General features: G+C 42.6%; 1 protein-coding gene across 3 annotated transcripts in view; it reads left to right on the top strand.

Moving 5' to 3' along the window:
* LOC126474037 (SWI/SNF-related matrix-associated actin-dependent regulator of chromatin subfamily A containing DEAD/H box 1 homolog) overlaps positions 1-22,402 on the top strand; it is a 182,422-nt gene that overhangs the window by 143,880 nt on the left and 16,140 nt on the right. For all 3 annotated transcript variants that reach the window (XM_050101456.1, XM_050101462.1, XM_050101448.1), the window contains exons 13-15: positions 1,803-2,030; positions 4,855-5,066; positions 5,162-5,344. In XM_050101456.1, coding sequence (XP_049957413.1) covers positions 1,803-2,030; positions 4,855-5,066; positions 5,162-5,344 — 623 coding nt within the window. The remainder of the gene's footprint in view (positions 1-1,802; positions 2,031-4,854; positions 5,067-5,161; positions 5,345-22,402) is intronic.

Raw genomic sequence — 22,402 nt, 5'->3', positions numbered from 1 at the left:
CAGTAAGCAAACACACACACACACACACACACATGCGCGCCCGCGACCACCAACTGCATTTCGACTCGAGGTGTTGGAATTGGCGGTCGTGTGTGTGTGTGTGTGTGTGTGTGTGTGTGTGTGTGTGAGAGTGTGTGTGTGAGAGAGAGAGAGAGAGAGAGAGAGAGAGAGAGAGAGAGAATGGTGTGTGTCTGTGTCTCTTTTATGGACAAAGGCTGTGGCCAGAAGCTAATGTGAGTCTCTTTTAATTGTGCCTGTCTGCAACTTGACATGTCATCTTTAGGGTAAGTAGCAAGACTGATAGGCATGATTTTCTGTATGTAGATCTGTAGTGTAGGGGTACAATGATTTAATTACTAATTAGGATTTATTTTGTGTGACATGACAAATTGTGTCCTTAAACTGCAAAAAGCATTATAGTCATTTAATGAACAGCACAGCAACCTCAGCAGTGGCCCGCTTTCGTCTCCACTCAGCACAACCTTACACCTCCCTACTTTTGTCATCTGTGGTTCACCTAGACCACCTAATGCCTTAAGGCATTCTTCAAAATGAACAGTCAGTTTTGTTCCTCATCATTTCCCAATCTGAGCATGTGTTCCACCTCAACTGACCTTGTCTTCAAAGGAACTTTTAACTCTTTGAAAATTAGGCCCATCATACGATGTACTAAGGAGTGTGTGCCCTCGCTACACCAGGCCTGTCATATGATGGACCAATGAAAGTATGCCCTCACTATGAGGCCCATCACTGTGAAACAAAGGCAAAGTTTTTAAACTATTTTTTATTATTAATGTAGAATTATAAACCTAGTCAAATGATTACAGTTCAGTCTTTGCTTTTATTTCTTCATTTTCTGTAGGGACTCAACCCTTCATCACATAATGTGGAAAAACATTTTTTATTGTTAAGTGTAGCTGGATATTGCTTTTAAGAACGAAAATTTAGTAACATTAATTCTATATTTCATGTCAAAAATAGTAACATGCAATAATTTATAAGCTGAAAATATGACAGTCAACCTGTATACTTTTAATGTAGCCTATGTCAGTCCAATGTACATGTCAAAATGAAGAAAGGTAAATATATATTTCATTTTACAAGCTAGCTGGTGTTGGAGTTAAACCCAAATCTTCCGTACTAGATTTGTTGCTGTGTTTCTGGGTAATGTAGTTAGAATCATCCGCAAAAATAGATTCCCTCAATTTTTGCAGGGATTACTCCATCCTTGTTTAATGTTTGTTTTTATTGTATCTGACTCACAAGGACAATCCATATTTTCTTTTGCTGTATTCTATTCGGAAGTCACAGAAATTACTGGTTGAAGTAATGGAAAACCAGTTGTGCATATTCTGTCATCTGAGTAGCAGCTGCTGTTTTAATAGTTGCTCAGTAGTATCTTCATGCCCAGTGGTAGTCTTATTGGTGCCAACTTTGTGTGGCGTTTGGAGGGAATATATTGACAGTGCCAGTAGTTAAAATGTGTTGGTCAGATTGAGGATGCAGTGTTTGCTATACGCATCAGTCCTCATTAAATGAATGTGTCATTTTTTAAAAAATGTGTTAGGATGTATGAATAAATTGTGTAACTGCAAATATAAATACAGAAACAATAAATTTTAATTGTCATGTGCTATATATTCATATTCCTCCATCATAGTTCAGATCACCATGCCTTGGTGACTTTAAAAGTTTAATGGGATGATGGGATGTGTATATTATATGAAACAATTTGCTGTTGTTCATTTTGTCGCAACCAATATAGAATGTGTGTATAAAATATAAATTTGTGTTTGTTCTAGGGCAATGAGGGGGACGGTCTGAGTGGAATAGGTATGACAATGGATTTGCGTAAAATGGCAAATCACCCTCTGTTGTTACGGTATAATTACACTGATGAACAGCTGAAAAGTAGTGCTGCATATCTTGCCCGTAACCCATCATATAAAGGGGATAAGGAAGATGTCATCTTTGAAGACCTAGCATGTATGTCGGATTTCCAACTGCATCAGTTGTTCATAGAGTTCAAGGTAAGTTTATCCTAGTAATATTTTAATAAAAATATTTTCTTATTTCTAATAGTTTTTATTTGCAATGTTGGACAACGTTCTAGGTGCTTGTGTTATTGAGCTTTCTTTCTAAATTCCAACTTCAGGAGGTGCACAAGAAATCTTAGTGCCTACCCTGTCCCAAGAATTCTATTATATTAAAGTATGAATTAGAAAAATTCCATCACGTCAGATATGGTTGTTCCTCTTTTTCAATTGTTCAAATGACACACATTCATAAAAAGCAAGCGATTAAGAATTGTCTAATTTGGTAGTGGACCAGATGGAAATGTGCCAGTAATCTTGTAAGTAGTGGTGTGAGTGTGGAAGATCACACCTTCTGCCATCTGTCATGGCATTTAACAGTGTCTGTGAAGAACTAATCTGGAAACTACAGGGTAGAAAGGATAAGGGGAGATCAAACCCTCCATTGCACCTGAAGCTCAAGAAACATTAGCATATCATATATAACATAAGAGTTTGCATTTGCACATTTGGCAGACACACTCTTATTATGCAGAATTTCTTGATTTGCATATGGATTTCTGTTACCCTTAGTTTTTATGGAAATGGAAATAAAGTCCCATGCTCCTTGACAGAGCGTAGGGGAAAGATGCGGGAGATCTGCACAGCTGTATTAGGCAAGGTCCTAATGGAGGTGGTTTGTCGTTGCCTTCCTCCAATCACAATGACGATGAATGATGATGATGAAGAGGACACAACAACACCAGTCATCTCGGGGGAGGTGAAAATTCCTGACCCCGCCGGGAATCGAACCCGGGACCCCATGCTCAGGAAGTGAGAACACTACTGCGAGACCATGAGCTGCGGACTCAGTTTTTATAATAGAAGAAATTAGAAAATGACATTTGGAGCCACAAAAAGCTGTTGTAATATTTATTTGCAAGCTGTTAATTTCAGTCAAGGGACCATCTTGTTTTTCAAGTCACAGATTAACACTATATCAAGTTTAAGAAAGTGCAAAAATCAAGAATCCATTACTGCATTAAGCGTCCATTTTGGCCAAAGATAGAAACATCATGAATATGTAATGTGGATCGAACTGACCCCCCTGAGGATGTGCACACAGAGGGTTCAGGTTTGTTTCGTACAGATTATCTATTTGGAAGTATTCAACTGCAAAGTGTCACATGATACGTCTGTGTGGATCAACTTGTAAGTGTGAAAGGAGAACTAAACAAGACATATTTTGATGTATCAAATTAGACTGGCAAACTCATAGAAGATACTCTTCAGTTTTGAAGTCTTACGATTTTGGCTGAGCTGAAGACAGCTTTTGACCAATGTATACTGCAATAATAATTTATGGCTGTGTGACATGGACATTAAATGAACTCATTGGTAGAAAACTAACAGTAATATAAAGAGGAATGGAAAGACTCATGTTGGGCTACACAAAGGAAGACGGAAAGAAAGCAGTTGATATCAGATAGACAACAAAGGCCGTAATAAAATGGAAGGAGTGAATACCTTGCAGTGGCAGTGAGCTGGTCATGTCACTCAAAGATAAGACAGCAGGTGGTCAAAATAATTACTAGACTGGAGCACATTTTACCAAAGAAGAAGTGATAGACCACTGGCCAGGTGGGACAGAACTTAGGAGAGAAGACAGAGTGAATTGGCAACACTCAAGATTGACAGGAAGGGAAGAACCTGCTGGGGTCCTGTGTTGCATGCCAACTCAAAGAGATCACATCACCAAGTGATTGAACTGTCTGGTGGTTGTGGTGGTGGTGATGGTGGTGGTGATGGTCTGCTCCTCAATGAAGAATGTATGTCCCTCCATTAGGTGTGGTCACAGCCTTACAATATATTTAATGTCTCTCACACAAAAATTCTCTTTGTGAGGATAGTCCAGTTTTCATTAATTGCTGCCAAATGGTGTCACACGATAAAAGTCAATGTATCTTATCTCTGAGCTGCACAACAGTTGAACAAGGGTCCTCTTGTAAGATTTCAGTTAACAGAATCTCTTCACTTCCTGTTGAAACATGCCAAAATAACTGCCTGGAATCCTTCCCACTCATGACATTTCATATAACCATTTAATTTCGTCCTAGGCCTTTTGCAGTAGTAGCTGTTGAAGCTAGAAACAATTGATTCCCATCCCAATGACCCAGAATGATGTCCTTAGTGTGGCATCTTTCTGTGACTGTGGTTAGTTTTGAGGTATGACTTCAGTAAGTTTCACTTCATATAAATATTATTTGATGTGACAGCTCATGTAACTGGCACATTTGTGTATTCAGCTTTGCAAACAAGAAACCCGACATATTGAATAACACTGTTGTGGGACAGAAGACTAGTGGTTATTTGTTATTGGAGATTGTATCATTGAACACATGCTCCACTTTTAGTACCACACCACACACTGAAGCAATGTTGTTATGTTTATGAAATCGGAATGCCAAAATTATTATGGAGGCAGTGCTAGGGAATGGAGTAGGGAATAGTGTCCAGTGACTTCACAATGACAGGAAAAGTTTGCTTAATGTGTGATGAAATGGGAGTTGGCGATAGAGGCCCCACCCCACTCCCTCTCAGTCTCCAACTCCCATTTTATCAGACAGTAGGCAGCATAAAACAGAGGAGGAGGAGGCGACAGTGCACTAGGGACAACAGGGCAAAAGCCCAGTGTTTTATTATTGTAACCAATAGTCTTTTTCTCAAGTTTGGTTTGGGGAAGAGAAGGGAGCTTAATAACATTTTGACCTGTCTCTTTCTTTGATTATAATGTCAAGACTTTTGCTTTCTTATTTGCTACATCATCTGTTTTCATTTGTAGGAGCTTTCCAAGAATGCATTACCTACTGAATTATTCTTTGAGTCTGGAAAGTTTGAAAAGTTTGATGAAATCCTGCCTAATCTGAAAAGTGAAGGCCACAGGGTACTGATTTTTAGTCAGTTTGTGATCATGTTGGATGTTATGGAAGAGTACTTGAGACTTCGAGATTATTCATACCTTCGTCTTGACGGAAGTACCCAAGTAACATTTAGGTAGGTGTGGCTTATTCCATGTAGTCATTTTTTATAGTTTTGCAGTTATTGTCATTGGTGATTGAACTCTTACAATCTGTAATTTGCCCTATTAGGCAGGAATTAATCAATACATTTAATGAAGATGACAGTATTTTCATCTTTCTTCTGTCAACACGAGCTGGAGGGATGGGGATAAATCTAACTGCAGCTGACACAGTAATCATCCATGATATTGATTTCAATCCATACAATGATAAACAAGCTGAAGATAGGTGTCACCGTGTAGGGCAGTCAAGGTGAGCTGTTTTCTGTTCTCATCAAAAATTTGTGTGTCTTAGAAAGTTATTTATTTGTCTCTTCAGTTTTATGAAAGAACATGTAGTTCATATATGTAAGGATAGAAGATTTTGTAGAATACTTCTTATTTAAGTACTAAAACATGACTACAATTTACATTTTACATTTGCATGATGTAATATTTTTCTGTTATACTTGTAATTGATGATGAATGTGTTTGTTACTTCTCATGGCAAAAAATATTTTTATGTGGTATAATAACAATTTAAGAGTTTTTGAATTTTTTCCCATTATTTTTATTGTGAAAACTTGCTTCTCACCAGATTTCATAATTCTACATCAACAGAAAGTACTGTATGGATTTGGATTAATGAGTTTGCGAGTATCAAAATATGTGATACAAATGGCTGTATCTTTTCATTGCATTGACTTAGAAGCTTTAATGTTTTACACTGCTAAGGGACCATAGTCCGTAGTATCTGACTTATACTTCAACATGAATAAGTCTATCTGTTCCTGAGAAAGAAGGGTCTTAACAGACAGACACAAACAGTCAGAGAAAAAAGAAAAAAAACTTTTTTTGTGTAATATAGATTAACAGCTTTCATTTTTTTTATCCTTTACTTGTATTATGAAACCTAGCTACTTGTAAAATTTCATGATTCTAGGTCAAATGGAAGTATGCTATAAGTTTTGATGAGTCAGTATGCAAGTATTAAAGTATATGACATAAGTGGCTGTATCTTCTGGTTGCTTTGACGTAGAAGCTTGCACCACCAAGGAACCATAGACCATAGTATGTAAAATCTTGTATTTCAAATTAATATGTCTCCCTGTTCCTGAGAAAGGGTTTGTGACAGACAGACAGATGGACAATAAAGCGATCCTGTAAGGGTTCTGTTTTTACCTATTGAAGTATGGAACCCCAAAAATCATAATTAAATCAAGAGAGTGCATCCTTCCTGGCCTCACTGGAATCTTATTAAATTCTGTCTGGAAATGTTGTGTTTAGTAAATGCAGATTCATCAAACAAATTCCAGATCCACAAAAATTAGCATTCTCTTATTTCCAAACACAGCTTTCAATAAAGAGAGGTAATGGAAACCAAGGCATTATTATTATAAAAATAAAGGATCTTTACCACAAGTGTAATATTTGAGTTATTATGAATGCTGTAGGACAGATTTAGTCATCTTACTTCACATAACAATAGTGTTAAATGTGTGTGCAGTTGACACTCAATTTACTTTAGTGACTAACAGTACTAACATTCTTGAATCTGACAGTGTGAGCTGAATATAAGGTTGAAACAAAGGATGTACCATCTCCAAGGACTTCGCTTTGTAAAGAACTGTTGTTGTGGTCTTCAGACTGAAGACTAGTTTGACACTAGTGTATACTATGCTCAGGTCTTCATCTCTTCATTACTACTGCCTGCATCAACTTCAACTTCAACCTGAACATTCTTACTGTAGTGAAGACATTGTCCTGTACAACTTGTTCCCTTCCACACTTTCCTCGATTGCCAAATTAACTACTCCTTGGTGCTTCAGGATGTGCACTATCAACTTATCCCGTCCTATAATCAGGTTGTGCCATAAAGGTCTTGTCTCCCCAGTTTGATGCAGTAATTATTCATTAATTACTTGGTCTAATTAGCTAATCTGCAACATTCTTCTGTAGCACCACATTTCAAAACCTGTTCTCTTGTTTGTACTGTTTATAATCCATATTTCACATCCATAACAAGGTTACACTTGAGACAAATGCTTTCTGAAAAGACTCTTTAACCCTTAAATTTATATTTGACACTAACAAATTTCTCTCTCTCTCTATCTATCTATCTATCTCTTTTCCCAGAAACACTTTTCTTGCTATAGCCAGTCTGCAGTTTATATGCTCTTTACTTCTGGTATAATCCATTATTTACTACCTTTAGTGTCCCATTTCCTAACATAATTCCATCAGCAGCACATGACCTAATTTGGCTATACTCCATTACCCTTGTTTTACTTTGTTGATGGTAGTCTTATAACCCCTTTTCAAAATACCATACATTTCATTCAACTGCTTTTGCAAGTCCTTTGTTGTCTCTGACAGAATTATAATTTTATTTGCAAGCCTCAGAATTATTGCTCCTCCATGAATTTCAACTCCTTTTGCAAATTTCTCCTTTGCTTCCTTTACTGCATTCTCTCCTTTCTACTACTCTTTTTAAATCTAGTGGTCATAAACAGTCTGAAAAGCTTGTAAGGGTGTTGCAGGGAAGGTTATGCTGAGGAATAGTTATTAAGAGAAAACTGTGATACATTGCACTGTTTCCAAGTTAGTTAGTATTGAAGTTAGCCAGTGAGACAGTTAAGTGTGCAGATTGAAGTGGCACGCAAGGATGGTGTCGCCAAAAATGTTCTTCATTTGAGTTCTTAAAACTGAATGAGAGAGCAGTACAAAAATTGAAATGTGAAGTCAGTAAGAATCAAACCTGTGCCATTGGCTTAGCAGTCTAGTGTGCTATGAACTACACTGTGAGAGAACAACTGATGCAATTGTACCTGGTGAGCCTGCTGAATTTGTGCATGCAACAGCCTGATTCGTTAACTTCAATGCTAATTAACATGTCAAATGTTTTTATTAACAATTATTCCTCAGCACAAGAAGCCCTGTGACACCCTTGCAAGCTTTTCAGACTATTTCTGACCATCCTGTATATTCCTTTTGCTGTGGAGCCTTCCATTCTTTTCTCACTACTGACTTGCCATCTGCACTCTTGATGATCATACAGCTGCTTCTATTTTCATCAAGTGTTTCTTTAATTTTTCTTGTATGCATCATCATTTGCCATACAGTGATACATGCTTCTAGAGTTTTTAATTTCATCTGTATCCACGCCTGCCTCAATAGCTAGAGTTTAATATTTTCTCCTTTCATCAGTTAAATTTAATGGTTTCTCTCTTATGGTTCTTAAGCTGCCTTCATTATTTCATCTCTGAAAGCTACTCGCTCATCTTCTACCACATTTCATTTGCATATTTCAGTCAGTCATAGTTGGTGTTCCTTTGAAAGCAAGATTAAAGAAAAATTAAGACATGTTCATAGGATTTGTTGAACTGGAAAAAGCTTTTGCCAATGTAAAATGGTACAAGATGTTCGAAATTCTGAGAAAAATAGGGGTAAGCTGTAGGGAAAGATGGGTAATATACAATATTGTCGCAGAAGAAGCTGAGTATCACAGTCGCTGTGTGTAGTGGTTATGATACTAGACTGTTGCATGGAGGATCGTGAGTTCAAAACTCACCTGAACTGTAAAATTTTGATTCCTGTATTCTGTTAGAGTACATTCTAGAAGTATCTACAAATGACAAGAACCGTTGTACTGGAGTGTTCTTTAGCTGTATATATTCTGTATGTGTTCTGGCCGGAGGCAGTTCGCTCTGCGCCCTTGTATGTGCAAGTGCTGAATAAACCTTTGTTAAGTGAAATCCCAAAGAGAGCAGGTGTTGACAGATGTGAAAATTACCGAACTATCAGTTTAATAAGTCACTGCTGCAAAATACTAACGCGAATTCTTTACAGATGAATGGAAAAACTAGTGGAAGCCGACCTTGTGGAAGATCAGTTTGGATTCCGTAAAAATATTGCAACACGTGAGGCAATACTGACCCTACGACTTATCTTAGAAGCTAGATTAAGGAAAGGCAAACCTACGTTTCTAGCATTTGTAGACTTAGAGAAAGCCTTTGACAATGTTGATTGGAATACTCTCTTTCAAATTCTAAAGGTGGCAGGGGTAAAATACAGGGAGCGAAAGACTATTTACAATTTGTACAGAAACCAGATGGCAGTTATAAGAGTCGAGGGACATGAAAGGGAAGCAGTGGTTGGGAAAGGAGTGAGACAGGGTTGTAGCCTCTCCCCGATGTTATTCAATCTGTATATTGAGCAAGCAGTAAAGGAAACAAAAGAAAAATTCCGAGTAGGAATTAAAATCCATAGAGCAGTAATAAAAACTTTGAGGTTTGCCGATGACATTATAATTCTGTCAGAGACAGCAAAGGACTTGGAAGAGCAGTTGAACGGAATGGACAGTGTCTTGAAGGGAGGATATAAGGTGAACATCAACAAAAGCAAAACGAGGATAATGGAATGTAGTCAAATTAAGTCGGGTGATGCTGAGGGAATTAGATTAGGAAATGAGACACTTAAAGTAGTAAAGGATTTTTGCTATTTGGGGAGCAAAATAACTGATGATGGTCGAAATAGAGAGGATATAAAATGTAGACTGGCAATGGCATGGAAAGTCTTTCTGAAGAAGAGAAATTTGTTAACATCAAGTATAGATTTAAGTGTCAGGAAGTTGTTTCTGAAAGTATTTGTATGGAGTGTAGCCATGTATGGAAGTGAAACATGGACGATAAATAGTTTAGACAAGAAGAGAATAGAAGCTTTCGAAATGTGGTGCTACAGAAAAATGCTGAAGATTAGATGGGTAGATCACATAACTAATGAGGAGGTATTGAATAGGATTGGGGAGAAGAGAAGTTTGTGGCACAATTTTACTAGAAGAAGGGATCGGTTGGTAGGACATGTTCTGAGGCATCAAGGGATCACCAATTTAGTATTGGAGGGCAGCGTGGAGGGTAAAAATCGTAGAGGGAGAACAAGAGATGAATGCACTAAGCAGATTCAGAAGGATGTAGGTTGCAGTAGTTACTGGGAGATGGAGAAGCTTGCACAGGATAGAGTAGCATGGAGAGCTGCATCAAACCAGTCTCAGGACTGAAGACCACAACAACAACAACAACAAGTGAAATTAGTGTTCGTCATTCATCTTCCTACACGTTCCTCTACGTAACAATATTCTGGTGGAGGCACTGGGTATTGGAACTTGTGATACCGCACATTATTGATGACACAGTGGCTCCCATCAGACCACGACAGAGCCGCCGTTTACGTGGCGAGAAACCCAAGTTCAAGCCATATTCAACAGATCGCAATCTATTGGAGACAGAAGATGTTATGATGACAGACAGAAGATGTTATGATGACAGCAACTGTGTACCACCACATGAGACATCCTTCCTGGTTCTCTGGTGATGATGGCCAAGATCCAAACAAGTGGCCGAAGGTGTATGAGTGTGTAGCCAAATTTAACAAATGGGATGACAACGTGTATTTCGCTAACGTATTTTTCTGCTTGGAGGGCACTGGAAAGCAATGGTATGAGTACAACAAGGAGAAGTTCACAAGCGGGGAAGTATTCCAGGTGGAACTGGGCAAGTATTTCAGTGATATTTCGGCGACACACGATGACAGAAGTGCATGGCTGAAGATAAATTAAAGTGCAGGGCACAGCATCCAGGAGAAACAACAGCATCCTACATTCAAGATGTCTTGGAGCTGTGTAAAATAGTGGATCCTAGAATGAAGAAGGAAGATAAGGTTGCACATCTCATGAAGGGTGTTGCTGAGGACATGTACCAAGCCCTACTCCTGAAAGAGGTTTCAACAGTTAATGACTTCATAAAATGGTGCCAGTATATCAAGACAATGCATCGAAAAAGAATTACATGCAAGAAGTTTGAACAGTTTCCAAATGTCATATCGATGTCTGTGATGGAGGAAGAAACTGATTTCACAAGTGTTCATCATGAGATAGTGAGAGAGGAAGTTCAGAAGGCACTTGCACAGCGAGCGAAAAACTGTGACGCTTCAAGAGGTCATAAGGGAGGAAGTGGAACAGACATTGTACCCAATCTCTCCTTCATTTCCCTTTAAAATGTTAAAAAATCGAGACCTAGGTAAAGTTACATTCCTACAATGGCACATGAGGAACCTGTTTGGGCACCAAAGAAGATTGACATCTGGAGGACCCAGGAAAATCATCTAGTATGTTTCAACTGCGGGTGACTGGGACATGTGGTGCGGGGTTGTCGAGAAAGGCAGTGGATATTTGATGACACCTGTGCCAGAAGACAGCAGACGGATCTTAGCTGATGCCAACTCCAGCACGACGAAGATGAACAAGAAGATGTGGGTGCAGGACGACATAGGTCACCATCACTGCAAGGTAGCTGCTGAAAAGGACGCTCCCCAACATACCAATCAAGATCTCCATCGTCGTTTAGAAGCTCCATCCAATCACCTAGCCGCCACAACCTGGAAAACTAAAGGGTGTGAGCTTCCTTGGAAGTGAGGTCGCCAAAGAAAAAAATCCTCCGACATCGATCACTACAAAAATGATAGGAAACGACGTTGATATCCTCATGGATGGCCGACCAGCCCAAGCTCTTGTGGACTCTGGAGCATCATGTTCAGTCATTTCGGAGAAGTACCATCACCAGTTGCAGAAAACCGTGCTAGTCCACAACAAAACATCTCTGCTGAAGGTGGCTAATGGCAAATATATAAAACCTACAGGAAGATGTGTCATTCGTGTGGGTGTAACTGGCCATACACAGCTCCCAGAATTCATAGTCTTACAAGAGTGTAGTCATGACGCCATCCTCGGATGGGACTTTTTTGAAAGCTTCTCAGGAAATTATAGATTGTGGTCACTCGAAGATTATGCTGGACGAGATGAGATACTGTGGACAGGAAGATGCGCATCCGAGTGTGTGGAGGCTATGTGTGCTGGATGAAGTGATCATTCCTGCAGTCAGCGCTAGAAAGGTAACTGTCACGTGTCATGCCATGCATCAACCCATGGATCTTGTAGTGGAATGTAAGAGGAGCATACCACTGAAGAATAACTAGGTCATCCCAGCCTCTGTTGTCTCGTTTAAGAACGGATTCGGTGAACGGTTGCTAAGAACCGCAGATCCTTCCAAGCCACATGTGCGTAGCAAATGCTGAGCTGTTAATTGCAGAACAGCTGAGCGTCATAGAAACCTCCCATGCCGAATCTGTGGGCGAAATTAGCGCTACCACTATCAGACAAGATCTTCTAGCTTGACTATCCCCAGATCTCACTAAGGAACAACAGAAGAAGCTACTTGCCATTCTTCAAGAGTTCTCTGAATGCTTCAATCCACGGGTGAAGAGCGAATTAGACAAATCGACGGTGAAGCACCAGATTAGCGCTGGAGACCATCAACCAATAAGCCAGAGAACATACCGTGTGTCAGCAACTGAATGTCGAATAATTCGTAATGAGGTAGAGAAAGTGATGAAGAATGACATCGTTCAGCCTTTGCAGAGCCCATGGTTGTCACCAGTGGTTCTCGTCAGGAAGAAGGATGGCAGTTGGCGGTTTTGTGTTGATTACAGGAAGCTTAATAAGATAATTAAAAAGGACATTTACCCTCTTCCACGAATTGACAATTCACTAGATTGTTTGAAGGGGGCTAAGTTTTTCTCAACCGTGGACATGTACTCGGGATACTGGCAAATCGAAGTAGATGAGGCTTATCATGAGAAAACTGCATTCATCACTCCTGAGGGCCTGTATGAGTTTAAGGTAATGCCGTTTGGTTTATGTAATGCGCCAGCAACTTTTGATGGATAATCTTCTAAGGCACCTGAAGTGGACGATGTGTCTTTGTTATTTAGATGACTCTATAGTGTTCTCAGAGACATTTGATGAACACATAAAGAGACTGAGGGCCGTTCTTAAGTGTCTCCAACAAGGTGGACTGAAACTTAATCCAAGAAAGTGTCTCTTTGGAGCAAAATAAATCAAAATTCTTTGACACCTGGTTGACGATGGTGTGAGGACAGACCCAGAAAAGGTGAGATCTATAACGGAATTTCCTATTCCTAAAAGTATTGGAGATGTGAGAAGCTGCCTTGGATTGTGTTCTTATCACCGTCATTTTATCAAAGACTTCTGTATCAAAACCAGGCCACTCCAAGAGTTGTTAAAAGCCGATGCTAAATTTATCTGGAGTGGTGCTCAACAAGATTCTTTCGATGTGCTGCGAAAACCTCTGATGACTGACCCTGTACTACTTGGTCTGTATGATGAGAGAGCACCTACAGAACTACACACAGATGCCCGTGGCTATGAGATCGCTGCTGTTCTGGTGCAGATTTTGGATAGAAAAGAGAAGGTTATAGCCTATGCTTCTAGGACACTTAAAAAAACCGAGAAGAACTACTCAAATACAGAAAGAGACTGTCTTGCTGTGGTCTGGGCCATGTGCAGATTTCGACAGTATCTCTATGAAAGGCCATTTGCAGTTGTTACAGACCATCATTCGCTTTGTTGGTCAACAGGTCTTAAGGATCTGACAGGATGATTCGCCAGGTGGGCACTACATCTTCAAGAGTATGACATTACCATACTGTACAAAAATGGAAGAAAACACAAAGATGCCGACTTTCATTAAAGAAACCCTGTGCAAGACCATCAAGACTTTGATGAAGATAGTGACTGTCTCGCTGTGCTCCAGGATGTCTCTACTGAGCAGAGGGAGGACACCATATAAATCAAATTATGCTTGCCTTAAATCGGTCAGAGGATGTGAAAGGACAATTTAAGGTAGTTAATGGATTACTTTGCAAGAAAAACTTTGATCCGTTTGGAAAGAGGTGGCTACCAGTGATTCCTAAAGGCATGCGCTTAGGAAATTCCATGACACACCTGAGGCCAGACATTTAGGATTTATTAAGACCTACGATAGAATCTGCAAGAGATTTTTCTGGCCAGGTTTATTTAGGAGTGTCTGTCACTGTGTCTCGCACTGTCGAGAGTGCCAGAGGAGAAAGGCAGTTTCTCAGAAACCACCTGGCCGACTCATACCAATTCCACCAGCTGAAGCGCCTTTCCAGCGTGTTGGGATTGACCTCCTTGGGTGATTTCCAGTGTCTGCTAGTGGCAATGGATGGATTATTGTTTGCACTGATTATCTGACGCACTGTGCCATTACAAAAGCCGTAAAAACAGCTGAAGCATCCGAGGTAGCCAAATTCATCGTGGACGACATTGTATTAAAACACGCTGCCCCGCGGTCTTTAATTACGGATCAAGGGAAAGTTTTTCAATCGAATCTTGTGACAGAGATAAACCGTTGATGCAACATTATTCATCACATCACAACTGCCTACCATCCGCAAACTAATGGGCTTACTGGACGCCTTATTAAGACCTTGGCTGACATGCTATCAATGTTCATCAGTGTTGAGCAGAGCAACTGGGTGAGGTGCTACCTTTCGTGACTTTTGTCTACAACAGCGCCTAACGAGACACAGGATTTACACCATTTTTCCTGGTGCATGGGCGTGAGGTGATGACGACAATGGATGCTGTATTTCCATTACATCCTGATGATGTGGATGATGACTACATCGGCCAGGTGTTAACCAGAGCTGAGGAAGCTTGGCAGTTAGCTCAACTCCGCATGCTGCAGGCTCAAGAAAACGATCGCAGAAGGTGTGACGTGAGTCACCGCCCTGTTGTGTACCAGCCTGGTGGCCTCGTCTGGACCTTCACTCCTGTTCAGAAGGTTGGTCTCTCTGAAAAGCTTCTCAGGTGTTACTTTGGACCTTATAAGATTGTCAGACAGTTGTCTGATGTTACTTATGAAGTTGAAGATTTCGACCCTGACACAAGACGATGAAAGATCAGAGATACGGTACACATCCTTCGATTGTAGTCCTATAAGGATCCTGCAACCCAGGGTAAATTTGAAGCTCCAGCACAGTCAACAAGCGGAAAGATGACGAAGAACGTAGCGGCAAGGGAAGTTCTGAGAAAATCACCACCAGGGCGAACATCAGTCATCGGGAATCGGAGTATTCCCAGAGTAGGGCGACATAACACCGAGACGCTGTTTTCTTAAGGAGGGAGCAATGTCGCAGAAGGAGCTGAGTATCATGGTCACTGTAGTGTAGTGGTTATGATACTAGACTGTTGCATGCAGGGTCGTAAGTTCAAAACTCACTTGAACTGTAAAATTTTAATTTCTATATTCTGTTCGAGTACATTCTAGAAATATCGACAAATGCCAAGAACCATTGTACTGGAATGTTCTGTAGCTGTATATATACCATATGTGTTCTGGCTGGAGCCAGTTTGCTCCGTGCTCTTGTATGTGCAAGTGCTGAATAAACCTTCCTTAAGTGAAGTTAGTGTTCGTCTTTCATCTACTTGCACCTTCCTCTATGTGACAACATGTATAAGAGCTAAGAGGGAGTAATAAGAGTGGTTGACCAAAAGTGAAATGGTTGCATTGAAAAGGGTGTAGGACAGGGATGTAGTCTTTCGCTTCTGCTGTTCAATCTGTACATTGAAGAAGCAGTGATGGAAATAAAAGGAAGGTTCAAGAGTGATATTAAAATTCAGGGTGAAAGGATATCAGTGATACGATTCACTGATGACAATGTTATCCTGATTGAAAGTGAAGAATTGCATGATCTGCTGAATGGAATGAACATTCTAATGTGTACAGAATATGAACTGAGAGTAAATCAAAGAAAGACAAAAGTACTGAGAACAGCTAGAAACTTAACATCAGGTTCGAAGTTCACAAAGTAGATGACGTTAAGGAATTCTACCACTTTGGCAGCAATATAGCTAATGACAGATGGAGCAAGGACGTCAAACACAGACTAGCACTGGGATAAAGGGCATTCCTGGCCAAAAGAAGTCTTACTATTATCAAATGTAGTCCTTAATTTGAGGAGGAAATTTCTGAGAATGTACATTTGGAGCACAACATTGTATGGATGTGAAACATGGACTGTTGGGAAACCAGAACGGAAGAGAATCAAAGCATTTGAGATATGGTGCTACAGATGAATGTTGAAAACTAGATGGACTGATAAGGTAAGGAATGAGGAGGTTCTGTGCAGATTCAGAGAGGAAAGAAATATATGGAAAACACCGACAAGGAGAAGGGACAGGATGCTAGGACATCTGTTAAGACATCAGGAAATAATTTCCGTGGTATTAGAAGGAGCTGCAGAGGGCAAAAACTGTAGAGGAAGACAGAGACTTGAGTACAGCCAGCAAATAATTGAGGAGATAGGTTGCAAGTGCTACTCTGAGATGAAGAGGTTTTCACAGGAGAGGAATTCGTTGCATGCCGCGTCAATCCAGTCAGAAGACTGATGACTCAAAAGAAAAAAAAAAAGAAAAGGAAAAAACATAACAGCTGCTTTTCACTTGTAACAAATTTTGAGACGCATGGCTGTTGAGGTAGAATATTTGTTAGCGGGCAACCTCTGGGAAAATTGCCGCACCTCAGTTGTATAAGGCTTACTCAGCATCCCTAGCTGCTCGTGGGACCAAGGTGCAATCCTTGAATTTTGCTCCACCTCCTCCCAGAGGAATGGATGGGCCACTGATAAGTACTAACACCCAATCTAACAATAGAGCTTGTGTAGCCAGTCCTTCAGACTCAGGAATATTTCATAGTCCTAGTGTATATTGTAACAGAATGGGTGTAAGGGAGAAGCCACTTGTGGCAAATGTGGTAAGGCCTCCCACAAAGGAGTCGCTTTTTCATCTCCTTTGAAGTGTGTGAATTGCTCCGGGGATTACTTTGTCTGGGGTAGGAATTGCAGCGTGTATCTTGGAAAACGGAAGATACAAGAACTTTAAACTAGAAAGTGTCCCATGGTGACAGCAAACAGATGTATGAGGTCACACTACCCCACCCTCCATGTTTGCTACCTCCTTTGTTTCTGTTCTTAAACTGCCAGTTCAGAAGACAGATGTTGCTGCACAAATGCAGGTTGGTAGTGTCAACACTAAGACTTGTGTTTGCCAATGCACAACTGCTGCTGCAGTTACTTCAAAACCCGTACCTATCCCCAGAACATCAGAAAAGATTGTGGATGCTGACATTGCAGATCTCCCTCTAATGGTTCAGTCAGGTCCACCATCCAGCACTGCCACTACCACTTCCATGGGTTTGGCTCCATGCTCTCCCTAAGCAAAATCAAAGTCAAAGGCAAAGAATCAACCTTTGATGGAGACGAGAAGAAGCAGTCTGACAGTGTCAACATCACTCTCTCTGATGTCTCTCATGATTCGTGTTCATAGCTGATGGACCTCGATGCTGGTCTGGGGCACTCACCTTGCCTCAAGACCGAACTTCTACCCACTACAGTTCCCCTCCCTGGTGGAAAAACAGGCTGAAAGTGCTACCCCCATTTTAAATGGCTGTCATAATTAAGTGGAAAATTAATGGGTTCAGGACATATGGAGGAGCCGAAACTCCTAGTAGAGGAGTGCCCCCTGTGCTTGTGTTAACATGAAATGCATTTTAAAGCATCTTACATACCTGTACTAGGAGCTGTACCCTCCTTTGCAAGAATGACCTGACTGGGAATAGAGCCATGGGAGGAATCACCGTGTTTGTCAATAATGTATACCACTCCTTTTTACCCCATGTGCCAGTGGAAGTAGCTGCATTGAAATTAATGTGTGTCAGAGGAGCACTGTTAGCTCACTGTATGTATGTTCACATGATGTGTCAGACTCTAATACTCTCACAGGTCTTATAGAACAACTGGCCCGACCATTTCTCCTACTGGGAGACTTCAATGCCCATGATGTATTGTAGGGCTCAATCTCTGCTTGCCCTTGGTGTCCGGTTCTGGAGAACCTTGTGACATCTCATGAGCTGTGCATCCTCAACACAGGCACTCCCACTCGTTTCTGTGCTGCTGCTGGGTCATCCACAGCCATTAACCTCTCTTTCTGCTCACCAGCTCTTACCAACTCTATTCAGTGGGAAGTCACTGATAACCTTAATTTCAGTGACTGTTTCCCACTCCAGATTCACTTACTGCATGGAGCTCTCCCTGAAAGGATGCAGCCACAATGGATGAACAGCAGAGCCAATTGAACGCTGCGCAGCCGGCTGTCTGAACACTGTGGTAGTGTCTGGGAGTGGGTACACTACATCACATGAATAATCTAACATGCCGCTGACTTCTTCATCCCCAACTCCTCTTGTCATCCTCGGCCACCACCTTTCTGTTGGTGGACTGGTGAGTGCCGTCCAGTAATATAGGTAGCCCCCCAGCAGGTTCGGGGGTAAGAATAGGCCCGATGTATTCCTGCCTGTCGTAAGAGATGACCAAAAGGAGTTTCACACGTTTCGGCCTTTATGTGATGGTCCCCTGTAGGGTTTGACCTCCATTCTTGAAAATTTCCCTGAAGAGTGAGCCAATTGGGGAAGGACGCCTTACTTGGTGCATTGTGTCCATCGTTCATTGAGATCCGTAGCCCACTCTCTCGTCACCACATTTCAGTCCTGCTCATTCTCCTTCTCTTGGGTGAAGACACCTTTCTGGGTGCTTTTTCCACCATGCACTATGCAGTGTCGCTTTCTGTGTTGACGATGGCCATGGACTTCTTTGCACCTGATATCCAGCACGGTAGCCAGTCCGTTGTGATGGGGCCACCATGTACTTTGTTGGTTGTAGCCCCCTGACAACACTGGGTTCGCTCTACTGATGCCTGTGCCGTTAACTCCCCACATATGCCAAGGGGTAGATGCCCATTGCCCTGGGGCATTGGAACTCCTGGCAATGCCCACTCTGCCAGGTGGCCTTTGCTGCGGCTGGGTGGCGCCCGTGGGGAAGGCCCCTGGTCGGAATGTATGGCATCAGGGCGGATGACATGCGATGAAGCATAGTCCATCATCTCTCGCTGGTGGTGAAACACCAGGAGTCTCTAAGCGTTAACGAACTCAATTCAACTCACAGAAGTATGACTCCAAATTGTTCCCTTCCCTGGCCACACAATGAGAGGAACATCAGGGTAAGGATGGCAGCGGATCTTATTCCCTGGTACCTTGTATGTTGGAGAACTGATGGGGGATCTGACGATGAAGCCTCAGTTTTTTTGTTGAGGATTTAGAGGACAAGTTTTGGGAGGCGCAGGGATTTTCCAAAATGAGATCTGGGGCAGTCTTGATCAAAATACCATCCTCTGCCCAGTCACAGACGTTACTCGCCTGTGAGAAGCTGGGGGATGTTTCTCTAACCATCATGCCCCATAAGAGCTTACATATGGTTCAGCATATCATATTTCATAGGGACCTTCTTTTGCAGTCTGACAATGAGCTGTGCGCCAATTCAGAGCGGCGAGGTACCCATTTTGTTCGGCGTGTCCATTGGGGTCTGAGGGATAATCGGGTTGCCACTGTTGCCTTCATCTTGGCCTTCAAGAGTGATACATTGCCCAAGATGTTCAAGGTGATGGTCTACTGCTGTGATGTAAACCTCTATATCCCTGCCCCAATGTGGTGCTTTAAGTGTGCTGGTAGTTCAGCCATATGTCTTCCCACTGTACTTACAGTGTCACATCCCAATACTCCATGTGCCCCTCGTCCCATCTGTGTCCACTGTGGAGAGCACCATTCACCTTGCGTGTCAGACTGCAGGATTCTCCAGAAAGAAAGGAAAATCATGGAGTACAAGACCCTGGACCAACTGACCTACACTGAGGCTAAGAGATGATTTGAACACCTGCACCCTGTATGTATGATATCGTCAAATGCCGCTGCTACAACAGGTCTGGCACCATCAGCTCCGCCAACTCCAGTCACCTCTCAGAGCCGGAATACTACACGTGCCCCCTTAATGGTGGGGGCCATTTTCCTCCCTGTTACTCCCGCACCACCTACTTCAGGAGCAACAGCCCCCCCCCCCCCCCCCCCCAACCGTTGGGGACATCCATCCCCACTTCTAAGCCGTAAGTCATCTTCAGCTTCTCTCACTAGGGAGGGGCCCTTCGTCACTTCCTTACCAGGTTTCTACTTGTGGGAAAGATGATACCCACCAGTGTCTGAAGAGCTCAAAAGCAGATGGTTGTAGGGCTTCATGCTCACCCTCAGTCCCGGAGACTGAGCCAGTGAAGTCCTCCTAGCCATGGAAACCCAAGGAGCTGTGAGAGAAATAAAAAAAGAAGAGCCCTAAGACCAAGAAATTTCGGTGGAATCCACACCACCACTACCTACAAGCTCTGCATATGAGAACAGGGTGGAGATTCTGGCGTCCGCAGGGGACCTAGACCTCGCCAGGTCCTCAGACACAATGGATATAGACTGCTCAGGATAAAGTCAGTGGCAGCAGGTGACTCGAGGTGTGAACTGCCTCATTGAATGTTCCATGCCTTCCCAGTCTCACGATGACATCATCCTCCAGTGGAATTGCGGTGGTTTTTTCCACCACCTGGCTGAGCTACGGCAACTGTTAAAGCTTTACACCTGCTATCTGTGTTGCCCTCCAGTAAACCTGGTTCCCAGCAGTGCAGACCCCTGCCCTCCGTGGCTATAAGTGATATTACAGGAACCATAGCGACTATAATCGAGTGTCAGGTGGAGTTTGTGTTTATGTCCTAAACTCTGTCTGTAGTGACACTGTGCAATGTATATCTTCCTCCAGTTGGTGCAGTACCCCTGAATGTATTAGCTGCATTGATTGACCAACTCCCTAAACCTTTCCTACTTTTAGGAGATTTTGACACCCATAACCCCTTGTGGGGTGGCACCATGCTTACTGGCCGAGGCAGAGATGTCGAAACTTTACTGTCTCAGTTTGACCTCTGCCTCTTAAATACTGGGGCCAACACACATTTCAGTGTGGCTCATGGTAGTTGCTCGGCCATTGATTTATCAATTTGCAGCCCAGGACTTCTCCCATCTATCCACTGTAGAGCACTTGATGACCTGTGTGGTAGTGACCATGTCCCCATCTTCCTGTCACTGCCCCGGCATCAGGCCCACGGACGCCTGCCCAGATGGGCTTTAAACAAGGCGGACTGGGAAACTTTCACCTCTGATGTCACCGTTGAGTCCCCCACACGGTAACATCAATGTCATGGTTGAGCAGGTGACTACCACAATTGTTTCTCCAGCAGAAAATGCGATTCCTCATTCTTTAGTGTGCCCTCGGCGTAAGGCAGTCCCTTGGTGATCACCGGAAGTTGCTGAAGCAATTAAGGGGTGTTGGCGAACTCTACAGCGGCATAAGCGGTACTCTTCCCTGGAGCACTTCATAGCCTTTAAACGGCTCCATGCCCGCGTTCGCCAGTGTATCAAACGACAGAAGCAGGAATGTTGGGAGAGATGTGACTCGACCATTGGGTGCCATACCTCACCTTCCCAAGTATGGGCAAAGATCAAATGTGTTTTCGGGTACCAGACCCCAACAGGTGTTCCCGGTGTTAACATGAAGGGCATGTTATCTGCGGACACAAACACAATTGCCGAGCACTTTGCTGAGCACTATGCTGGAGCCTCTGCATCGGAGAATTACCCCCCAGCCTTTTGCACTCTCAAACGGCAGCTGGAAGGGAAAGTCCTCTCGTTTACTACACGCCACTGTGAATCCTATAATGCCCCATTTACAGAGTGGGAGCTCCTCAGTACCCTTGCACATTGCCCTGACACTGCTCCTGGGCCTGATTGGATCCACAGCCAGATGATTAAACATCTCTCATCTGACTACAAGTGACAGATCCTCGTCATCTTCTACCGGATCTGGTGCGCTGCACACAATCATAGTTCTCCTGAGCATCTGAATTACTGCCTCCTTTTCCCACCACCTCCTTTTCCCGCCTGCGGTGGTCCATCTCCCACATCGGCAGCCCAGGCCGGGGCTAACAATTGTGGTTCGCGTGCAGCCCCTTCTCTCTGAACTGGAGTCCTTCCCTTTACCACCTCTGCTTGCGGTGCGTTCACGTATGCCTCCATGGTGTATACCTCGGCCGCAGCTTTGTCTGGACCTTTTGCATGGCCGTAAGGGCTCCGTCATTCCTGCCGCTCTCCGCTGTCACTTCCTCTCGATTCTTGACGTGTTCCGGGGCTCTGACATGGTTTACGCCGACAGCTCGATGGCTGATGATTACGTAGACTTTGCGTATGTTCATGTAGGACATATTGAACAGCACTCTTTGCCAGATGGCTGCAATGTTTTCACTGCAGAGCTGGCGGCCATATCTCATGCTCTTGAGCATATCCACTCATGCCCTGGCGCTTCATTTCTCCTGTGTACTGACTCATTGAGCAGCCTACAAGCTATCGACCAGTGCTACCCTCGCCATCATCTGGTAGCATCCATCCAGGAGTCCATCTATTGCCTGGAATGGTGTTTGTGT

This window comes from Schistocerca serialis, chromosome 1 (assembly GCF_023864345.2).
Source record: "Schistocerca serialis cubense isolate TAMUIC-IGC-003099 chromosome 1, iqSchSeri2.2, whole genome shotgun sequence".
Classification (NCBI taxonomy): Eukaryota; Metazoa; Arthropoda; class Insecta; order Orthoptera; family Acrididae; genus Schistocerca; species Schistocerca serialis.
This window is presented reverse-complemented; position numbering and strand designations above follow the sequence as displayed.